Raw genomic sequence first — 22,096 nt, 5'->3', positions numbered from 1 at the left:
ATTGTTGCCACCAGCCTACGCCACAGCCACAGCAACGCCAGATCCCAGCTGCATCTTCGACCTACACCACAGCTCACGGCAATGCCGGATCCTTAACCCACTGAGCGAGCCCAGAGATTGAACCCACAACCTTATGGGTCCTAGCCGGATTCCTTTCCACTGCGCCACGACGGGAACTCCAATACTATTGTTAATAGGCAACACTGAACACCTTAAGTGTGGGATCATACGTTAAATGATAAGCAGAGCATTAATTAGGAGATTTAACTTCACTCATTTATTCTGTGTCAATGATTTAGATACTGGAGATACAAAAACGACTAAGGCAATTTCCTGGTCTTCCAAACACTGGGCTGACAGGAAAGTCAGAACATGACCTTGACAACCTAGAGTGACTGGTGCTGCTTAGAGGGAAGGGGGAGGGGTCGGAGCACAGCAGGAGCATCTAATGGCTTGGCTGGGTGGTGAGTCGGGAATGGCTGCCAAGAGATGACTCCCAGCTGAGTGTTTAAGGGTACGTAGGGGATGTCGAGGCAAAGAAGGGCTTCTCTCCTGAGGAATATGGAGGGCTTGTGAACTTGGGAGCCGGTGGGCGTGATCCAGACAGTATATGCCCATGACCTTGTAAGTGGATGCGCAAGAGAAGGGACTGTCCCTGGTTTAGGAATCTCCCAGTGATTTTCCAGATGTGCTGGAACCTCCGGGTTCCCAAGTGTACCCATTTCTTTCCTGGCTGAGACCTGCAGAGGCGTGAGCCCAATTGGTTCGCCAAAATCTGGCACTTGGAAGAAGTTCCTTGAAGGAGCGGTTGAGTGAAATAAGCTATCTGGGCTTTCACATCTCCCTTCTATGAGAGTGAAAATCGGCAGTGCCCACTCTAAACAGCTGCAGAGGCTAGGTGAGTAGGGGTTGTGGTTTGCAGACCACCGGGCCTGGGGCCCGGTGGGAAGGCAGGCAATGGAGAAAGGTCTTCGACACTAAGGGCTGCGTGGGGTCCCGGAGCGGCCCCTTCTAAGAAGGTCCCTGCTTGTGGCTTGGCGGAGGGCGCAAGGCCAACAGAGAGATCAAGGCCCGCAGTTGAAGTATCCTGGCTTCGGTTTCCCTCCTCCAGCCCTGGAGCAGCCCTGAGGCTGAGGCTGGCGGCCGGAGGGTCTGCGCTGACTGCCCAGGTGGAGGGTGCCGCTCAGCCGTGGGGAGCAAGGGGCGTGTGAGCATCCGCGCGTTTGGAGGAAACAGGCCAGGAGGATTTGGCTCTCCTGGTGCTTGCTTTTCCTTCCCCACCGCCGAGCAGGACCGGGCCCTGGCACTTGGCGCAGAGGGGTGCCCCCACGCAGCCGCCTCCCGGCAGGACCCACCGCCAGACCAGGGGAGCCGGTCGCTCCCTCGGCGCGGGCCTCGGGGCGTGTCTGGCGACGCGCTTGCACCGGGTCCGGGAGCTGGGGTGCAGGGCCGGCTTCCGGGCGGCGGCGGCGGCGGCGTCAGGTGGCCTGGCCAGGCCCCGCCCCCTCGGCCGGCCCGGCCTTCCTTCCCCTGCGCACCCGGCTCCGGTCCCCGGCCTGGCGGCGGCGGCGGCGGCGGCTGCTCCGGGCGGCGGCGGCGGCGCGAGCGGCCATGGAGGCGGGCGCCGGGGCCGGCGCGGGCGCCGCGGGCTGGAGCTGCCCGGGTCCAGGTCAGAGCGCCCCTCCCTCACTTCGCCACCGCCGCTCCTTCCTCTTCTCCATCTCTCCTCCCTCCAGACCCCCAGGTCCTCTCCCCCTCCGCTGCTCCCCACCTCTCCGTCCTAAGTCTTCCTCCTCCATCCTGCCCCCAGCCCGGGCTCCGGCTCCATCTTTCCGGGCTGGCTCTTCCCCACACCGGCCGCATCATCCCTGGCAGTCCCTCCCCTGAGCCCACTCCATCTGGTCTCTCCAGCCTGACGGTGCTTTTTGCCTTGGGGGCTCCAGACCCCGCACCTGCTCGGACCCTGAAGGCTTCGGAGCGCGGGGCGGAGTGGGGAGGACGAAGTCCAGTGAGAGCTGGAATGGACGGCAGCGGCCCCAGTCCAGACCCCCTTCCCGCACGCGTCCCCTCACCCCTTCCCCTTCCACCTCACCCTTTGAGCCTCTTCTCTTTGCTGGCTCCCGCCCTCTTCCATCCTTGCCTGTCCCCTCTGGGCTAAAGAGACACACACACGCCCTTTCTGTCTGTGCAAGGGAGAGGAGCACGGACTGGGGGGCAGAGAAGCTGGGCAGTGCAGGGCGGTGTCCCCGCAGGCCCGCTTGAGGGGCCACCTGGGGCGGAGAGTCGCAGCCCTGGGCAGACTGAGCCAAGTACTTCCACTGGGATGAAAAACCCCAGGGCTCCAAAGGGCTAGGAGGCATGTCCCCTCCCCTCCCCGCTGCACCCCAGCCCCCAGCCGCCCCTAGCATCCCACAGTGCCCCCTCTCTCCCTGCTTACAGGACCCACAGTGACCACTTTAGGCTCCTACGAGGTGTCTGACGGTTGTGAGAGGAAGAAAGGCCAACGCTGGGGGTCCCTGGAAAGGCGTGGAATGCAAGCCATGGAGGGTGAGTTTTCCCCAAAAGCTTTCTTTCCCTCCACCTCGTCCAGCTTCCCTCTCCTCCTTCCTCCCTCTGACCCCCAGAACTCTGAGCCAGGACACAGCCCTTCCCCAAGTTCAGCTCAGCCCCCTCCAACCCTCCTCAGGGCTCGGGCTTTGGGGAAAGTTCAGGGTACATCCCTTTGGGGTCCTAACCACCAGCTAACCAAGTTGTGTGTCCCCAGGGAGCTGCCAGAGAGAGAAAGAGGCCTCCTTGGACAGAGATTTGAAGCAGCTGTGCAGCAGGGGGTTTGTTCTCGCTGCCTCCCGACCCAGATCCCAAGCTGTCTCTTATTTTGAAAAGCCAGAGGAGTGAGCATGTGAATTGTCTTTCTGGTGTCACCACTAACTTCAAATGGAAGCCTTGTGACTTCGGTTCTCTAGGTTATCTTACTGCCTGAAAGAGGGAGCCTGGGAGAGGGGCCGGCGAGAAGGCCAAGCTCCCAACGCGCATCTCACCCTCGACACCCACACAGCTTGGCACTTGCTGCCTAAATGAGGCCCCTAGAAGGATGCTGGTCCTATTTCCAGGACTTTCTGTGTAGGGTCCCCAGGTCCCTATACACACGTCCACGCTCCAAGAGGGACGGATGAGACAAGGGGTCCCAGATAAACCTTAGGCTGTGATTATTAGACAAAGATGGACCAGAGATTGAGAATTTTAAAACAAAGCAAGCTCTTACCATCCAGGCAAGATTTTGCTATTGAGAGGAACTGCATTGCAGCAAAGGAGAGGGGTTGCTCACCAGCCAGAGGCTGGGGACCAGCACACCCCCATTTCTTAATGCATTAAAATGGCAGGCTTTCTTTTATTCACGAGGAGAATCCTTGACTTCCCCCCCAAAACTGCCTTATGGTCAGCAGGGGAAGGGGCCTCAGAACACTCAGGGAGAGGAGGGGAGACCTCCTGACACAGCAGAAAAGAAAGGTGGACCTGGCAGAAAATTTCCAAAGGGCTATTCGATAGAATGTATTTGAAAGGGGCCCCGTCTTTGTCCAGAAAAGCATTTAGAATCATTTCAGATGATTCTCTTTGGCTGTTCTCTTTCTCTACTGACTGACAGGCAACGCTTTCTTATTATGGAAGGGCTAATTTCTCACAAGCCACCTGGATCCTTGGTAAACTTAGTACAAACCCCCAAACTGTAATTCTTGTCCTGTTGGGCTTAAAGACACACCCGGTGTCTGACTCTTTCTTGACTACCCAGAGACGAGGCTGGAGGAAGCAGCTATCCTTGTGCGAGCCTCATGGGGCTCAGCCGGGCCCTTGGCTGCTCAGTGTGCCCAAAGGCAGTACTAGGAGGCCACCAGGTGCAGCACTGGTCCAGGAAGGGCCCGGGAGGGGGATGGGCTACCTCCAACCCCGACCCTCACACCTGAGGACTCGTCCCGTGTGCAGGTCCTGCCCAGAGGCTCCTTGGGGGACACCAGGTGGCACTATGATACCATCTCTGCCCTGGGACAGCATGCTAGAGGGCCCTGGAAGGACCAAGGACAGGAAGCTGGCTCTTACTCGCTGGGGGTGGGGGGTCTTTCCTAGGGGAAGTGTTACTCCCAGCCCTCTACGAGGAGGAAGAGGAGGAGGAAGAGGAAGAAGAGGGGGAAGAAGAGGATGATCAGGTGCAAAAGGGAGGAAGCGGGGGCTCCTTGTCCCTCAGTAAGCACCGGGGCCTGAGCCTCACGGAGACCGAACTGGAGGAGCTGAGGGCTCAGGTGCTGCAGCTGGTGGCAGAGCTGGAGGAGACCCGGGAACTGGCAGGGCAGCATGAGGATGACTCGCTGGAGCTGCAGGGTGAGTGCCTGTGACGGACCCCGAGGGCCGGGGCCCAAAGGCTCTGTGCTCCCTGGATCCCAGGCCTGACGCCAGCTCCCCCTTCACTGCAGGGCTCCTGGAGGATGAGCGGCTGGCCAGCGCCCAGCAGGCAGAGGTGTTCACCAAGCAGATCCAGCAGCTCCAAGGTAAATCCTGCACTCAGACTGGAGGGCCCGCCAAGTACTTTTGTCTTGAGGGCTTGGCGGAGGCACGCAGACCAATAGGACCGAAATCAGTACGTTCCCCTCATTTTCTTCTACTGTGCTTGCCCTGCTCCTATCTCTCCAGCCTCCTCTTTATTTATTAATTTTTATTTTATTTTATTTTTTGCTTTTTTAGGGCCATACCCGTGGCATATGGAGGGTCCCAGGCTAGGGGTCGAATCGGAGCTGTAGCTGCCAGCCTATGCCAGAGTCACAGCAACGTGGGATCCAACCCGCATCTGCGACCTACACCACAGCCCACAGCAACGCCGGATCCTTCAGTCTCCTGTTTAGCTCATTTCCTTTCTTCGTGCCTCTCCAACTGGCTCTTCTGTGCCCCCCCTTCTTGCCCTCCCATTTCACACCCCTTCCCTGCAGCTCTTTTTTCTCTCCTCAATCGCTCTTCTTCACACCTGCAGCCCTTTTTCTTTGTTTTTCTGGTCAGTGCCAGGTGTCGGTGGTCAGGGTTTAATTTCAGACCAGATTGCCTTGGCCTGGTCCTCCAAGGGCACCCTGGGAAGGCAGAGCAGCGAGCCAATGAGATGTGACTGGAGGGGCCGCTGTGCCTCTTTTAAAGGAAGCGGATGAGCTCGCGCCCCTCGCCCCTTGCCACCTAGGACTGAGCTGGTGGCCCCAGGAGCCCTTTCTTCTAACGCCCACATCCCTTTGTCTCTGGGAACCAGCAAGGCAGGCGTCCCACATTCCACTGCACCGCCAAATAAAGAGGCAGGTTTTGTTACATCTGTGGGCTTTTGGAAGGTTTCGGGGAGCTGCCCTAGAAAACGGCAGGGAGAACTGAGATCAAGCCAAAAGAGAAGTATAAATGGAGAAGAAAGGAAGGCGGCAAGCAGGTCTGGAGAGGAGCAAGCTGGGGTGGGGGTGTGGGGGTGGGGGAGACAAGTAGGGAAAGAAGATGTAAGCCAAGGGAGATGCCGAAAAAGGAGGCCTTAAAGGGGCGGGGGGGGGGGGGAGGGAAAGAAACTGCAGGAGCTGTGTCACCCTGGGGGAAAAGTGTGAGCTTTGGTCTCAGGTCACCTAGATGCTTGAGCCTGGCTCTGCCACCTAACAAGCTTTGTGATCTTGGGCAAGTCACGTTTACCTTTCTGAGATTTGGTTCCTTAACTGTAAAATATGGCTAATTCATATGCCTTTCCAACCACTTATTGAGGGCCTGTATACTCGGTGGACCAGCTAGGAGCCGGACAGACCAGATCCCTGTCTTAATGAAGCATAGAATGGGGCGAGGCAGAAAAAAGACATACCCCACCTGTTCAGGTGGCAGTAAATGCTGTGAAGAAAATGTGGCGATATGACAGAGATGGGGTAAGATGGAAACTTTTGTTAAGGTAGTTAGAAAAGTCCTCTTTGAGAAGAAGGCATTTGAGCTAAGACCTGAATAATGAGGCAGAGGAGGGAGGTGCATGCTGGGAAGCTGGAGTAGCCACTGCAGAAGCTCATGGGTAAGAGTGAGTTTCATGTGTTTGAGGGACAAAGTCAAGGCCCTTGTGGCTGGAGCAAAGGGCATGTGGAGGATTCTGGCAAGAAAGTGTCCTGAGAACCAAGCAGAGTTCAGATTAGAGGGCCTTATAGCTGAGCGGTTTGACTTTTATTCTTCGTGGGAAAAGATGGGAGGTTATTAGCCAGAGCTGGAGGGATACAATCTGCTTTAGATTTTTAAAAGAGCATTCAGCTGCGGTGTGGATATTGGGTGAAGGGAAAGGAGTCAAAACAGATGAATCTGGTCAGCAAATTCCTGCAATAGTCCAGTCAAGAGATGGTGGTTGCTTGGATTAGAGCAGTAGCAATGGAGAGGATTCTGGATATAATTTGAAGTTGGAGCTCTCAGGACTTGCTGCATTGGATTGGTGGGTAAGATAGACATGAAAGATGACTTTGCCTTGAGAAACTAGATGGATGGTGGTGTCATTTATTGAAATGGGGATGATGGGACAAGGAACAAGCTTGGGGGCTAGGGAACAGTTCTAGATGTGTTTCTTACATGTTGAGTTTGAAATGGCTGTTGACATCTAAGTGAATATATTAAGGAGGCAGTTGTGTATACGAATCTAGAACCGGGGAGAAATCAGAGCTGGAGGGATACATTTGGGAGTCAGGAGCAAACAGATGGCATTGGAGTCTATGGGAGAGCACCACGAAATCACATGGAGAGATACAGGAAGGGGTGAGAAAAGGATCTCGTCCCAGGGATACTCTGGAATTTAAAGGTCCAGGAGGCAAGGAGAAATGAAAAAAAGAGACTGAAGTCGGAGGAGCACCAGCAGCATCTGGTGACCTGGAAGCCCTGGGCGGAACGTGCTTCCATGAGATAGTGATCAGCGGTGTCAAACGGTTGCTGAGTCGGGTAAGATGGTCATTAGATGTGGCCAGACGGGGGGCTCTGAGACATTTCAGTGAAGACAGTCGCCTGCTTGTATTGCGACTGAAGAGGAAAGGGGAGGTGAAAGGTGAATACCCATTATCCCCGTGGTCATGTTTGAAAGAGAAGCAGAGACATAAGGGAAGCGAAGTCAAGGGGGAGCTTTTGATGTCTTGGTTCTCGGAGGATGGAACACACTAGATCCTGTTTGTCTCATGAAGGAAAGGATCCACTGCAGCGTTAGGTCTCCTCTAAGCGCGGGGGGTGGGGTGGGACCGCGGATCTGGTGGAGGCACCCAAACCCCGCCCTGCAGCAGGAGAGTCCTTGCGCGCGCGCCTTGCCCGTTTCCGCCAAGAGGGGGCGCGCGCGGCCGCGGAGGTAGCAGGTGTCGAGAGGCCATTCCGGCCGCCACAGCCCCTCGGGGGCCGGGACCGGCCGGCGGCGGGAGGCCCCCCAAAGAGACCGCTTGAGGGGGGGCCGGCGGGATGGAGGCCATAACCAGTGAGTGGGAACTGACTTCTCTGAACCCACACCCCGGTTCCAGGCCCCTCGGCCTCGCCCGAAGGGTTCCAGCCCACTGTCAGTCGCACCGGCTCTTCGGAACCGGTCAGGCCCTGCCGACTGCCAGCCGACCCGGAGGGTCCAGAAGGTCCGGCCCACTCAGCTTCCCATCCCTCGAGCCTACTCGCCTCCCCTGTCCACTCCTTTGTGTTTCTAATGAAAAGCTTCTCGAGGCCAAGGGCACCTTCTTCCATTCCCCAGTGGATCTGAAAATGCCAGTTTTTAGGGCTAGACCCCAGGGGAGAAGGCAGGGGAGATTTGAACCCTAACATCAAAGGCCTAGTGAGGAGGTGGAAGGAGCAGAAAACCCTCCCAGGCCTTTGCCCTGATAGCAGGTGGTCTTGGTGTCTCACTACTAGACCGTAGGTTCCAAGAGGCAGACCTTCAGTAGTGGGAACAGCAAGGACTTTATTTCAAAGAGGAAGGAAGTCAAAATCTAAATGGCCCAGAAGTGATCAATTAAACTTTTTGAACAGACCAAGGAGTGGAGACAGGATGATTGTGGAGAAGGAAAGGCTGGCAAAAAGATGTAGCACAGGTGACCTTGGCAGAGGAAGGCGGGAGACCTTCCTCTTTGCACCGGAGACACTCTGTCCACTCAGCATTTGTATGTGCAGTATGTCCAAATTTTTCTTCTCAAACACCTGTGTTCTCTTCTAGTTTGAAAAACAAACAAAAAAACCTGGGAGTTCCCATTGTGGCACATGGGAAACAAATCCGACTAGTAACCATGAGGTTGCGGGTTCAATCCCTGGCCTTGCTCAGTGGGTTAAGGATCTGGCGTTGCTGTGAGCTGTGGTATAGGTTGCAGACATGGCTCAGATCCCAAGTTGCTGTGGCTGAGTAAGCTGGTGGCTGCAGCTCCAATTTGACTCCTAGCCTGGGAATCTCCGTATGCCACAGGTGTGGCCCTAAGAAAAAGCAAAACAACAACAACAAAAAACGCCAAATGTGTAATTCTGTACCCATGATCCTCAGTAAAAGTTTGTGTACCAGGTGAAACCCTGCCTCATTTATGCATGAATACAGCAGGTAGTTATTGAGTGCAGTGTGCAGTGTTCCCTGGCAGATCTTGGAATGGTGAGCAAAGCACACACTTCTGGTCTTCGTGAAGCTTACAACAAAGTAAGGGGGAGACCAACGTTTTACACACACACACACACACACACACACTGCAGAGCACAAGGGGCTGTGAGACTATTTCATGGAGGACTTTGCTTAGTTTTTTAAGGAGGTAGGGGGAGAGGCTAGGGAACGCTGAAATCTGGTGAGTAGAATGAGCAGGTGTTGGGGGCGAGAGCTGGAGACAGTGTGCCTTGCAAAGAATTTGTGGGAATCCTGACCCTCCCCACCCAGTCCTCCCTAATCGCCCGATCCTGATGCCCAGATTTTGAATTTGCTATTGGTGGCAGTGCCTTTTACTCTCAATCTCCTTTTAGGTTCTCCTGATCCCAGATGGGTACCTGTATCTAGAAACCTTGAGATGCGCCACAGATACTGAGAGCTCTGACACACTTATTTTGTACATTAAATCCTATTATAAAATATAGGCTTGTTGTGAAAAGTCAGCACTGATATATATGATGTGGCAAGTAAAAGCCCCTGTCACATGCTGTCTTATTCCTCAGAAGCAACTATGCTTTATGATAGGACATAGATCTTTCCAGACCTTTTTTTATGTCTTCCTGTATTTGTGTTATATATTATTTATATACATAGTTTTTGCAAAAATAGATAATACCATGTATTTTACAGTTCATTTTTCTTTCTATTCATTCTCTCTTTCTCTCTCTCTCTCTTTTTTTTTTTTTTCTGGGCCATGTCCATGGCATACAGAAGTTCCTAGGCCAGCCAGGGATTGACACTGTGCCACAGCAGTGACCCAAACCACTGCAGTGACAATACGGATCTTTACCCACTGCTCTACAAGAGAACTCCCTCATTTTTCTTTCTAGTTAGTATATTATGGAAACATTTTCATGTCTTCTTTATAGATCTGCCAGTTTCTTTTAAATGCTGCCAGTATGCTATTGAACCTTCAACTTTTTTTTTTTTTTTTTTTTTTTTTTGGCTCCACCTGCAGCATGTGGAAGTTCCTGGGCCAGGGATCACATCTGTGCTACAGCAGCAACCTGAGCCTCTGCAGTGACAGTGCAGGATCCTTAACCCAATGCACCGCAAGGGAGGTGCTAACCTTCTTGAGTTTAAACAGTCCCTCAATGTACCGCAGCATCTAGGTTATTTTCTCATGTTTGGTTATCATGTGATGAACCTATATTTGAATTTCAGCTGTGAGCTCTAAATACACAATTGTTTTGGGACTAGTACGTGCACAGGCTGCTCATGGGAGAGCTGAGGCGCTGTAATTTCTGAGCTTACAGACTGAATAGATGAGAATAGTCTGTGTAAATTTTTTTATGGCCACACCCATGGCATATGGAAGTTCCTGGGCGAGGGATTGAATCCCAGTCATAACTGCAGTCTATGCAGCAGCTGCAGTAATGCCAGATCCTTTAACCTACTGCATCTGCCGAGGATCGAACCCACACTTCCACAGTGACCCAATCTGCCGCAGATAGGTTCTTAATCCACTGAGCCTCAGCAGGAACTCCAATGTGTAAATTTTTTTAGTAGGGACTTTTAAGACTCAGGGCATCAGTAAGATGCTATAGATTAGGTTTGGTCTCTAACTGTCAGGCAGTTTCTTAGAAGCACTTAGTACTTTTTGTTTGGAGGAACCTAAGTTGTTTTTGATGCCAAGCCTCAAGGTCTACTTTTTTGTTGGTTTGGTTGGTTTTTTCAGGGCCACATCCAAGATTTATGGAGGTTCCCAGGCTAGGGGTTGAATCAGAGCTGCAGCTGCCAGCCTACGCCACAGCCACAGCAACGCGGGATCCAAGCCACGTCTGCGACCTACACCACAGCTCATGGCAACTCCAGATCCTTAACCCACTGAACGAGGCCGGGGATCGAACCCACATCCTCATGGATACTAGTCAGGTTCGTTACTGCTGAGCCACCACGGGAACTCCCACGGCCTGCTTTTCTACTGCACCGTCCCACAGATTCAGTCTGTTCCCTTAGGTGTGCCCTTTATTCCATCCCAGGTGAGGCCATACTTCTCTGATGGGGTAAAGACCAGGAGTTTCCAGATGAGAAATCAGTCTGCCTTTAACTCTGTGCCTCTAGAATAGGGTAGATTTGCTGACTTAGCCTCTCGCTCACCTCACCCTTTGGGCTTTGCAGGCGAGCTGCGCTCTCTGCGGGAGGAGATTTCCCTTTTGGAGCGTGACAAAGAATATGAACTTAAGGAGATAGAACAGGAGCTGCACTTGGCCCGGGCTGAGATCCAGAATCTGCGGCAAGCAGCGGAAGATTCTGCGACCGATCACGAGAGTGACATCGCCTCCCTGCAGGAGGATATCTGCCGGATGCGGAATGAACTCGAGGACATGGAGCGCATCCGGGGAGAGTATGAGATGGAGATCACCACGCTCCGCGCAGAAATGGAAATGAAGACCTCTGACCCTTCCAACAGCTTAAGTCTCTCCGACTTCTCTGAGATGCAAGGTATGAGAAAGCAAGCCGTCCTCCTGATCTGTCGGTCAGATCCAGCAGAAGGAGTTCGTGTACAAGAGGATGGTGGAAGGCAGGCTTAGGTCGTGAATTGAGAGCCCCTGGAGAAAACCTCCGGGTTGGACCCAAGACGGTAAAAGAGAAAAACTGGATGTCACGTAACCAGGTCCATAGTGGCGTTGTGATAGCACCGTGGAGCTGCACCCTGAGAATTCTTGCTCTGAGAGCCATTGGCATTTGTTGATTTGCCCGTGCTAAAGCCCTTCCTGGGGAAGTTTCCAGTTCTGGGGTGGGCATTATAGGGGCCGGTCACCTTGGAAAACTCCTCCTCCTGCTCTGGCATCATGGTGCTTTGCCTGGGTCACATTCGGGGGTGGGTGGAGGCTCCAGTCCTCCTCCAGCGTCCCTGGCTGATAATTTTTACTGTTCTTTAGCCCTCCCAAGTAGAAGTTTTAGGAGGCAGCAAAGCAGAGCGTGAGACAGCTGGAGAGGAAGAGAGGTTATTTCCAGTAAAACATGAGGTACTCAAAAGCGAGAGCTCTGCTCTCAGCGAGCCTCCCAGCTCGTTGCTAGGCTTCCTGACATCAGAGAGTTTGCCTTTATTCTGAGGCTCGATTTATGATCTGGGTATAATGGGAGGCCCTGTGCTGGCCCGGGTCAAGCAGAGGCAACCAAAGAACTGCAAGTTTTCCCAGCCCTAACAGGCCTCTCGGAAGAGCCTTTGGGCTGGTGGTACCAGGCGAGGGAGGCCAGCGCAGGGGAAAGGCTGGGGCTGGAGTTAAGCAGACCTGAGTTCAGAATCTCAGCTCTCCCAGTTAGCAGGGTTGAACTAAGCCTGGTTATTGTCTCTCTGAACCTCTGTTTCTTTTTTTGGTCTTTTTGCCTTTTCTAGGGCCGCTCCCATGGCATATGGAGGTTCCCAGGCTAAAGGCTGAGTTGGAGCTGTAGCTGCCGGCCTATGCCACAGCCACCTGGGATCCGAGCTGTGCCATGAGCTCATTGCCATGAGCTGTGGTGTGACCTACACCACAGCTCATGGCAATGCCAGATCCTTAACCCATTGAGTGAGGTCAGGGATCGAACCCGCAACCTCATGGTTCCTAGTCGGATTCGTTAATCACTGAGCCACGACGGGAACTCCTGAATCTCAGTTTCCACAGCTGTGAGCGTTGATTAAGAAAACTTTCCAGCTGGATGGGATCCTGGAACAGGAAAAGGACCTTAGGGGAAATGGGGAAAGATCTGTATACAGTGTAGAGCTTAGTTAACAGTAAAGTACCAGTGTTCAGTCCTTAGTCGTGACAGATGTTCCCGTGGGAAGATGTTAACAGCAGGGACGCTGGGTGAAGACACTCCCAGGGAATTCTGCGCTATCTTTGCAACTTTTCTGTAAATCGAAAACTATTCGAATGCTAAAAGTTAATTTTAAAAGAAAAAAAAAACCTTGTAGGGCTATTTTGGGGATTAAATGACACACTTGGCGTGTTGAAAGCACTCACACACAACTGAATCCGAGGCTGGAGTCATCGAGGCTAATGCTTAGCACATGGTCGGTTTTCATTAAAGATTCGTTTCTTTCTTGCCTTCTATGGTAATTGGTCGTATGTGGAGGACTTTTGATTGGAATAGAGAGGGAACGTTAGAAATGAATTTCAGGGTATTGAATCTTACCTGTAGGTAAGATAGGCTTCGTGTCCTAATTAGAGCAAGTTACTGTTCTTTAGATATCAGCAGGAGCTCCTATTGTGGTACAGCGGAAACAAATCTGACTAGGAACCATGAGGTTTTGGGTTCGATCCCTGGCCTCGCTCAGTGGGTTAAGGATCCGGCGTTGCTGCGAACTGTGGTTTAGGTCGCAGTCGCAGCTCGGATCCCGCATCGCTGTAGCTTTGATTTGACCCCTAGCCTGGGAACCACCAAGCATAAAACAAAACAAAACAAAGAAATCAGCAGAATTAGTATTCTGAGAGAAATAATTCTTTACCATGGAGAGGTACAATAGATATGGGTGTTCCTATTATCACAGCATTAAAAAGTATTGGTTTCTGGAATTTAGGGGCATTTCAAGAGAGATCTCTGCTGATGCCTGCGGATGATTTCTGCGTGTGGTTGGCGTGGGCTTTTTCGTTAGCACATAGAAGATCATTAGAATTCTTGACCGAGTACAGGCCAATATATTCAGTGTGGTGATAAAGGCAGTAAGAGGATGTCAGAAAGTAAAAGGGTGCCCGGGTTGTGTTGAAAGCCCAGGCCTGACAGTGTGACATCTGACTGTTCACGCTCTCAGCTTTTTGTGCTAAAAGTGTAAGAGGAAACCAACCATAAACAGTTGAATGGAAACTTTAAATACAATAAACCAAGAACTTTAAGAAAATGCTCACAAGCTCCTAAAATCCCAAGACTCTGTCTTGGTTGGGGTTTGGAAGATGGGCAGACAGGGGAAATCTAGGAAGATGAAAAGAAGGGCGGTTATCTGAAAGAGGACAGAGGTCCACTGCAGCATGGAACTTTCCGGGCCTCCGCATGTGGTATCTCTTCTGTCTTTAGAAAAAGAGAAACTATTCAGCTTTCTGCAGTCAGATTTCTAGGCAGGGGAGTTGGGGGCTGGTCGTCAGTGCTGCCTCCATGGGATCTCACCTCTCTGCCTGTCCTCTGCAGAAGAGTTGCAGCAGCTGCGGGACCGCTACCGCTTCCTGAATGAGGAGTACCAGGCCCTGCAGGAGAGCAACAGCAGCCTCACAGGGCAGCTTGCAGAGCTGGAGAGTGAGAGGTACAGCCCGGAGGCGGGGGCCCTTTCCCCGAGTTAGAACCAGTGAAGGCAGGTGCCAGGCTCACAAGCTTCACTCGGCCTCTGGAGGGCTGGTCCTTACCATGGTATCCAAAGGGTATGGATATTGCCAGGAAGCAGACCTGGGGATCCAACCCAGGTATCCCAGGACTAGAGTTGAGTGAGTTCTAAAATTTACTTCTCTTCTGGAGTTCTCATCGTGGTGCAGTGGAAACGAATCCGATCAGGAACCATGAGGTTGAGGATTTAATCCCTGGCCTTGCTCAGTGGGTTAAGGATCCGGCATTGCCGTGAGCAGTGGTGTAGGCTGGCGGCTGTAGCTCTGATTAGACCCCTAGCCTGGGAACCTCCATGTGCTGCAGGTGCGGCCCTAAAAAGCAAAACAAACAAACAAAAATAAATAAAATTTGGTTCTCTCGGAGTTCCCATTGTGGCTCAGTGGTTAAGGAATCTGACTAGGAACCATGAGGTTGCCGGTTCGATCCCTGGCCTTGCTCAGTGTGTTAAGGATCCAGCATTGTCGTGAGCTGTGGTGTAGGTCGCAGACACGGCTTGGATCACGCATTGCTGTGGCTCTAGTGTAGGCCGGCGGCTACGGCTCTGATTAGACCCCTAGCCCGGGAACCACCACATGCCTTGGGTGCGGCCCTAGAAAAGACAAAAAAATAAAATAAAATAAAATTTGGTTCTCTTCCATTCTCAGCATTAGTTCTGGTGTGCTCTGCCCTAGCATAGATGAGTAGCAATCCTTGGTTGTCCTCACAGACTTTATTCAGTCTAATGGCATATTGCCTCCAGATTGGAGCTGGCTTGACTCCAGGCCCAACCTCGAGCCCAGCTGGACTAGCACTCCCAGAGCCAAACAAGCCTTTGCAGATGGAGGTGCTAGGGGCTTTTCCGTTATCTCCTGAGCGTGTTTGAGAGGTGAATCACAATGTAGAAGGCTCCTGACTATCCTTTGCCTAAAACAAGGCATCAGGACCAAGCACACCTGGCGGGTGATGCCAGGCAGAGCTCTCTCCCAGTCATGGCTCTGGGGTTCTGGGTTACAGGACACGAAGAGCAACAGAAAGGTGGCTGGAGTCCCAAACACTGCGGAGTATGATGTCAGCAGAGTCTCAGACTTCAGAAGCCGACTTCCTGGAGCCTGATCCTGAAATGCATTTGTTGCGACAGCAGCTGCTGGGAGCTGAGGAGCAGATGCATGACATGCAGAGCAAGGTAGGGAGAGGCAGGCGCCCTTCACTGGCTGCTTCTCACCTTCTCCTGGCCTGTGGCAGCAACACCTCCTTTGACACGAGGCTGACGAAGGAGGCACGTGCTGTGGCAGGAGATGGTACTCCACGGGCTGGCTTGCTCGCCTGCTGGAAATATCCCAGTAAAAAGAACGCCATGCTCTGCCCAAGCCCGTTCCTGGAGTGCACGTGCCCATCGTAGTAAGTCAGCCTTCCTGATCCGTTTCCCACACAGTGTAAGAAATTGTGTTGTGAGTTGCAAGAGCTGCAGCATCATCACCGGACCAGCGAGGAGGAGCAAAGGCGGCTGCAGAGGGAGCTCAAGTGCGCACAGAACGAGGTGCTTCGGTTTCAGACTTCCCATGACGTCACCCAGGTAAACACTGACAGGGGAAGGGCATCGGGGAGGGCAGAGGGCCCACATGGAGTCGCCCCCTCAGGGGAGGCCCGACCCAGAGGAAGGCTGCATTCTGCTGACCCTTGCCCTGCAACCAGGGGTACATTCCACCAGAGAGCAGTTGGCAAAGTCACATAGCATGGCATTCTAGAAACGGTGGTCATTATCCAGCGTCTGTCCCAGAGAAGACACTAAACCATGGGCCCGTGGGAGCTCCTCAAGATGTCTGCCTCTGGAAACGAGCCACTCTGGTCTGGAGAGGGGTCTGCTGATTCATGAGCGTAACCGTTCTGTCCACACCCTCCCCACCGCAGAACGAGGAGCTGCGGACCAGACTCTGTGCCCTACAGCAAAAGTATGATGCTAGCCAGGATGAGCAGAATGAGCTCTTGAAGGTGCAGCTACAACTTCAGGCTGAGCTCCGGCAGCTCAAAATCACGAAATCCCAAGTCGTAGAAAGCCAGAGTGAGAAGGTAACACCCACCAGAGGTGAGGGGCCGCTTAGGTGCCAAGAGGCTCGGGGGGAAGGGGATAAGAGCAGAGCACTGAGATCGCGCCAGCGACCCCCTGTGCGGTGCCACAGGTGAGGAAGTCCAGGAGTCCTCCGCCAGCTGAGAGGACCCCCCCAAGTGCAGGGCAGGGGGAAGCGGGTTCTCAGACTGTCCGAGTCTGAGAGCGACTCAAGCAGAAGAGCGGCTGCGGATCCCAGAGGTACTGCCCCGGGCCCCTCCACCGCAGGAGTTACTGTGCCGGCTCCAGAAGCTGCAGCTGCAGTACCAGAACATCACGTGTGAAAAGGACAAGCTGCTGGACGTGCAGCAGCAGCTGCGGGACAACCTGCAGTGCCACGAGGCGGAGGTGCAGCACCTCAAGGGCGTCGTGGCCTCCTTCCAAGACAGCAGAGAGAAGGTAAAGGAAGCTGCAGGTGACAGAGAAGGTAGCGGCAGGCTCTCCCGTGAGTGGACCCAGGAGGAGAGGGATGGTAGGAGTTCTGTGGAGGAGCTCTTGGCGGCAAGGAGAGAAGAAGGTGCTTAGTGGAAAAGTGATCTCCGAGGGTCATGATGGGCCCAGCTTCCTTTAATTTTGAATCAGAAAATCAGCCTGTAGGGGTTCCTGTTGTGGCATAGTGGAAACCAACCCAACTAGTATCCATGAGGATGTGGGTTCAATCCCTGGCCTCGCTCAATGGATTAAGGATCTGGCGTTGCCGTGAGCCGTGGTGTGGATCACGGACGCGGCTCAGAGACCGTGTGGCTGTGGCTGTGGTGTAGGCGGGCAGCTGCAGCTCTGATTAGATCCCTAGTCTGGGAACTTCCGTATGCCACAACTACAGCCCTAAAAAGCAAAAAGCAAAAGAAAAGGAACCTGTCAAAAGGAAGCCCCTTTCCTTCGCCACCAAAAGAGGGCGTCCCAGGGTAGAGCCTGTTAGGGACTGGCCCATCGCAGGTCGTTCCCGTTGGGATGAAACCAGGACTGGAGAGGACAGGGTAGGCTCCCCTGAGTCCCTGCCTGACAGGAGGGGGTGCAGCCACAGGGGCTGCTGGGGTGACGGCAGGGTCTGCCTCCCCCGCCCCAGTACACGGAGATGCGCGCCCAGCTGCAGGAGGTGAAGCGGCTCCACCAGACCAGCCGGGATGCGCTGGAGCAGCAGAAGCACATGTACGATCAGCTTGAGCAGGACTTCCTGCTCTGCCAGGAGGAGCTGCAACAGCTCAAGACCACCCAGGCCATCCAAGAGGACAAGGGGCAATGTGCGAATAAGGTAATTGTTATTAAGAGAGGTGAGAGCTCCCGAGCCCTGGAAAGAGGAGGTATGGGGACAAAAGATGAAGTCATCCAACCGAGGGGCTTGATGGACTTCCTGTCCAGTCGCAGCTCACTGTGGAAAGGCAGGAAGCAGAGGCAGCGCCCCATGCAGTTAACTTTAAAACTTTGCCTTGGAGTTCCCGTCGTGGTGCAGCGGAAGCGAATGCGACTAGTAACCATGATCCCTCGCCTCACTTGGTGGGTTAAGGATCTGGCATTGTCATGAGCTGTGGTGTAGGTCGCAGATGCAGCTCAGATCTGGTGTGGCTGTGGCTGTGGCATGGACCGGCAGCTGTAGCTCCGATTAGACCCTTAGCCTGGGAACCTCCATATGCTGTGGGTGCACCCCTAAAAAAAAAAAGCATCAACTTTACCTTGACTTTGAGTCCAAGCCACAGTACCTCTGGATCTAGTCTGAAGATTTTATACATGATTCCATGTGTGTAGACATGTATACCTTGTTATTAGAACTGTAGTGCTACCTTGTCATTCGTGGAGAGGAACACACACATCGGCCCATGTGCATAACTCTTTTTGTCAGAGCTAGAAAGAGAAGGTGCCGTTTTCTGAGATGCTCTTGTCGAAAGGCATGGTCTGTGCCCAGAGTGCTGACTGGGTATGAGAAGGCCCTGGGCTCTTCCAGGATTTATTCTGTGCCTTCAGAGTAGTTAAATTCCAAGCGTGAATTAAGCTTTGAATTTATCTTTAAATGGAACAGAATGCTACTCTTATCTCACTTTCTTTTAGGAGAAAATCCTGGTAATGATAAGGCCTACCTTCTTCATTTTCCCCTTTTTTTTTCTATAGTGTGCCAAATGCACATCCTTAGCAGTCAGGCTTGTTGAGCACTTTCAGCTCCCGGTCACCGCTAGGAAATGGAAAGATGTTGACACATGATGGAGAAAAGGGGCAAGATTCTCAAAAGATGGTGGAGCCAGTCGCCTCCTGCCACGGCCGACAGCGGGCTGTGTCCCCAGGGAAAGGCTTTCGGAGGACACAGCGGGGGAGGTGATTTCCAGCTGCCTGTCTATACCCAGGCTCACTTTCCTCCTCCCCCCACTCCCACTTCACTGAGAGGTCTGGGGGTCCGCAGCGTGCTCATCGCCCCCTCTCCTAGCGGAAGAGACCACGAAAGGGAGAAGCTGCTGGCCTACAGAACCGGCCTCTCCTTTAGTCCTAAAACAGCAGCGAGATTAGTTGGATGTTAAAAGATTTCGGAAGATTTGGGTTTTTGGAATCATGGGATGATTTAGTCTTTTCAACCAAAATTCAGAAATTCATAATCTTCTAAAGATTCTTAAAGCTGATCATGACAACAAAACTGGGGGGAAACTAGGGTGAAGGGTGAAAGGTGAAAGGACGTGTCCTCAGCGGTAAGGAGCATAATTGGTTATAGAAAGATCTGGGGATAAGGAGAGTAACAGGAACGGGAATTCCCTACAGGGGAAAAGGGTACAGATCTGCTGAGAAGGGAGGGACTTTGATAACTCGCTCCCTTGCCAGCCGTCCTCAGAGAGGAGTACAGCCCAGCCCAGCGGGCGGTCCAGAGCAGCCTGTGGGCTGCCCTGTCAGCATCGAGGCCTGCAGGGGTGCAGCGGGGCTTGGGGTGATCTGTCTAAGGTGACTGTGGAGCAGGGGGGAGACCCTGATGAATCACGAGAGGTAAGAGTGCAAAGGCACTCTCGTGCCCAATTGGAGAGGCAGAGACAGGGGAGCCTGCCCCCCAGGGTAACGGCCCCTCCTCCGTACCGCACCCGCCCCGCCCGCAGTGTGACACCCTGCTCTTCAGACTGACAGAATTGCAGGAGAGGTACAAGGCCAGCCAGAAGGAGATGGGCCAGCTGCAGATGCAGCAGTGCGAGCTCCTGGAGGAGCAGAGGAGGATGCAGGAGGAGCAGGGCCAGCTGCAAGAAGAGCTGCACAGGCTCACGTTCCCGCTGCCCAAATCTGGTCTCTTCCACAAGGTAACCACAGCCAGACACGGCTGCTAGCTAGGAGAAGCCGCTCGGAGGAGCTTCCTGGGTGTGACTGCACTTGGGAGAGGTAAAAGGGTGGGGCTCCAACTTCTTTTCCTAGCCAGCCACTCCCTACTTGCTCACCAGTCCCCTCAAACAGAACAGTTGAGGATAACTGATTAGGGTCTTAAGTCTTAAAATGCATCCTGTACTCTGGGATCTGTCCAGCATTTCATAGTTAGATATTTAGTCTGTGCGCAGAAAATGTTCTTGAAAGAACTTTGTCAACTGCAAAATGCATCCCAACGTATAAGGTCACTACCACTCAACGAATAGGTCTCCATAGAAAGACTACAATGCCCCTGGCCGGTGGGCTGTACACTGCCAGCTCCCTTAAGGCAAGGGTCCCCGGCGGGAAGGAGGCAGAGGTCTCCCCGTGGAACCACCACAGCTCCTGCCTCCTTTGTACCTCACAGAGTCAGGAGCTACTTACAAAGTTACAAAACCTGTGTGAACTCCAGTTGCTCTACCAAGGCATGCAGGAGGAGCAGAAAAAACTGATACAGAATCAAGAATGTGTAATAAAGGAGCAGTTAGAACTGCACAGCGCACTGCAGCATTTCAAGGAGTCTGGTTTCCGGGAAGTGTTGGAGGGTCCTGAGAATTCCAGATCACCCAAGTCCTCAAAATGTGGTAACAGTAGCAAGGTAACCATAGCCGGACGTCGCCCAAGGCAGGGAGCCGGTCCCGGGGGCAGAGGCGTGGCAGGCAACGGGGGCTCCACAGAGGGGTCAGAGTTGGGAAGGCCTCTTTCGCCAGGAGCAAGGAGGAAGCGAACGCCCTGCCCTCGGAGCCAGGACCAGGGACCACTGGGCTCATTAAGATTGGCTTTAGATATGACCTGAGCTCGTTCCCCAGATGCATACCCAGGTGAAGCTCTGCAAACCCTTAGGACCTGGCAGTCTGAGATCTCCTGATAATTTGACTCAATCCCTTCGACCTCGCGTCTTCCAGTTGTACTTAGAAGGAGATCAACCTAGTGTTTACTTGGATTCCTTAGGACCGACTCTCAATGTGTCCTCCTTTCCTCGCGAGCCAGGTGGTAATGGAAGCGTGTGCTTTCCAGTGTTCAAAATCGGTGACCTCGTGGGGGCCTCCATGAGGCCCCTCTGAGGCCATTCATTTCCAAGGGAAGACTCTCCCGCATAGGGGCTTTGTGGCGCTGACCACCCTACCTTCTTTGGGGCTTTGTGGCAGTCACAGCCAGGCCAGAGGGCTTAGACTAGAGAATCGCTGAGTCTCAGGCACCAGCAAGTGGTCATGCCCCCGAGGTCACCCCGGTAGAGATTTCCAGACAAGTCCATTCAGGCTTGGGAGATGATTTGGTCTGAGGCCTCAGTGGGAGGCAAGGAAGAGCAGACAGACCATTTCAATTTAGGTGGAATCTCCTCACTCAGGTATCAGCCTAGACAGGCAGAGGCAAGGAATAGTGGAAGGCCAATCTGTGAGATTTGGTCACATTCCAGGGGCCTCAGATTTCAGCCTGGACAACAGAGACCAGGAACCAGGTATAAAATATGTCCTTATCCGATCAAGTCTCATCCTGGGCATCAGCAGCCAAGAAGCCAGGCCCAGAGGGCCTGGGAAGTGTGCCCAGAGGCCAGATTCAGAATTGGGGCAAGAGGTGCAAGGACTCATAGTGAAAGCTTGATTCCAAGTCTGCATCCTCTGAGGAAGGAGTTCCTTACACGCTCCCATCCAAGGCCAGGGCTGATTTTAGAACTGAGGGCGGAGGAGGGCCCTGGGCCCCAGAGGTCGGGATCCTGGGTGCACCTGACTGAGAAGAGGGGAGCGGAAGGAGCCCGAGTGGTCTCGAGAGCCACTCGGCACTGCTCCAGGGAGAGAGGGCATTACCAGAGCATACAAACCAGCAGCAGCGGCAGCCGGGGATTCATGGAGGGCCTGCCCCGGCGGTGTTCCCTGATGAGCCAGAAACCAACACAGGCCAGTCCCCTGGGGGTGTGCTGTGAGGATGCAGACCTAGGACTGTGCTGAGGAGGTTGGGGTGCGGTTCTCAGACATGTGCTCCCGGACATCCGCCCCAGGCCGGCGAAGCTGGAGGGACCGCGGGGTCTCGAGTAACGCTGTTTCCCCCGCTCCCGCCAGTCCAAGGTGATCGTCGCCCAGATAGAGGTTCTGCAGGAGCTGTACGAGGCCAGTCAGACCGAGCAGGAGCGGCTGCACAAGGAGCAGGAGCGGCTGCTGGAGGAGCGGAAGAGGCTGCAGGCCGACTTGCAGCTCTGCCTGGAAGAAATGCAGCTGCTCCAAGCCCAGTCCCCTTCTCTAAAAATGAGCCTTGAGTCCTACAAGAAGAGTTACGGGAGCACGACCGCCAGCAGAGAGGACAAGAGCTGTGACATTGATGACAACGAGAGCTATCACAAGAGCTACAGCAGCAGCAGCCAGGCCAGCGAAGAGAGCTTTCTCAAGAGCTATGACAGCAGCAGCAGCAACACCAGGGAGTCCTGGGGGAGGAGTTACCGCAGCAGCAGCAGCAGCACTGCCTGTAAGAGGAGTTACGGCAGCAGCAGCAGCTCTGACGTCTTTCACAAGAGTTATGTCAGCAGCAGCGCTGACAACGAACTTGCCGAGCCTGAGGATGTGGAGGTAAAGGTAGCCAGACGTCAGGTCAGACCTGTTAGCAAGACAGGTTGTGGGAGAAGTGCCCAGATGTGAGCTGGGCCCAGAGCTGAGCTGGGGAACTTCAAGGCGAAGCGGGAGGTAGGCTGCCCGTCTCTTGCGAGG

At 53.6% G+C, this 22,096-nt stretch overlaps 1 protein-coding gene across 14 annotated transcripts in view; it reads left to right on the top strand.

The window, feature by feature from the left end:
• The window catches only part of CCDC136 (coiled-coil domain containing 136), a 31,092-nt gene continuing 9,443 nt past the window's right edge, over window positions 448-22,096 (top strand). For 2 of the 14 annotated variants that reach the window (XM_005657766.3, XM_021078697.1), the window contains exons 1-14: window positions 1,566-1,669; window positions 2,440-2,547; window positions 4,120-4,371; window positions 4,464-4,538; window positions 10,781-11,104; window positions 13,769-13,880; window positions 14,951-15,119; window positions 15,369-15,509; window positions 15,845-16,003; window positions 16,269-16,439; window positions 17,107-17,292; window positions 19,106-19,300; window positions 19,768-19,998; window positions 21,458-21,958. In XM_005657766.3, coding sequence (XP_005657823.1) covers window positions 1,612-1,669; window positions 2,440-2,547; window positions 4,120-4,371; window positions 4,464-4,538; window positions 10,781-11,104; window positions 13,769-13,880; window positions 14,951-15,119; window positions 15,369-15,509; window positions 15,845-16,003; window positions 16,269-16,439; window positions 17,107-17,292; window positions 19,106-19,300; window positions 19,768-19,998; window positions 21,458-21,958 — 2,682 coding nt within the window. In that variant the 5' untranslated portion in view covers window positions 1,566-1,611. The other 12 variants (XM_021078705.1, XM_013990817.2, XM_021078698.1 and 9 more) reach the window with 11 other exon arrangements.

This window comes from Sus scrofa, chromosome 18 (assembly GCF_000003025.6).
Source record: "Sus scrofa isolate TJ Tabasco breed Duroc chromosome 18, Sscrofa11.1, whole genome shotgun sequence".
Taxonomy (NCBI): domain Eukaryota; kingdom Metazoa; phylum Chordata; class Mammalia; order Artiodactyla; family Suidae; genus Sus; species Sus scrofa.
The sequence above is the reverse complement of the archived record's forward strand: the minus strand, read 5'-3'. Positions and strand labels throughout refer to the sequence as shown.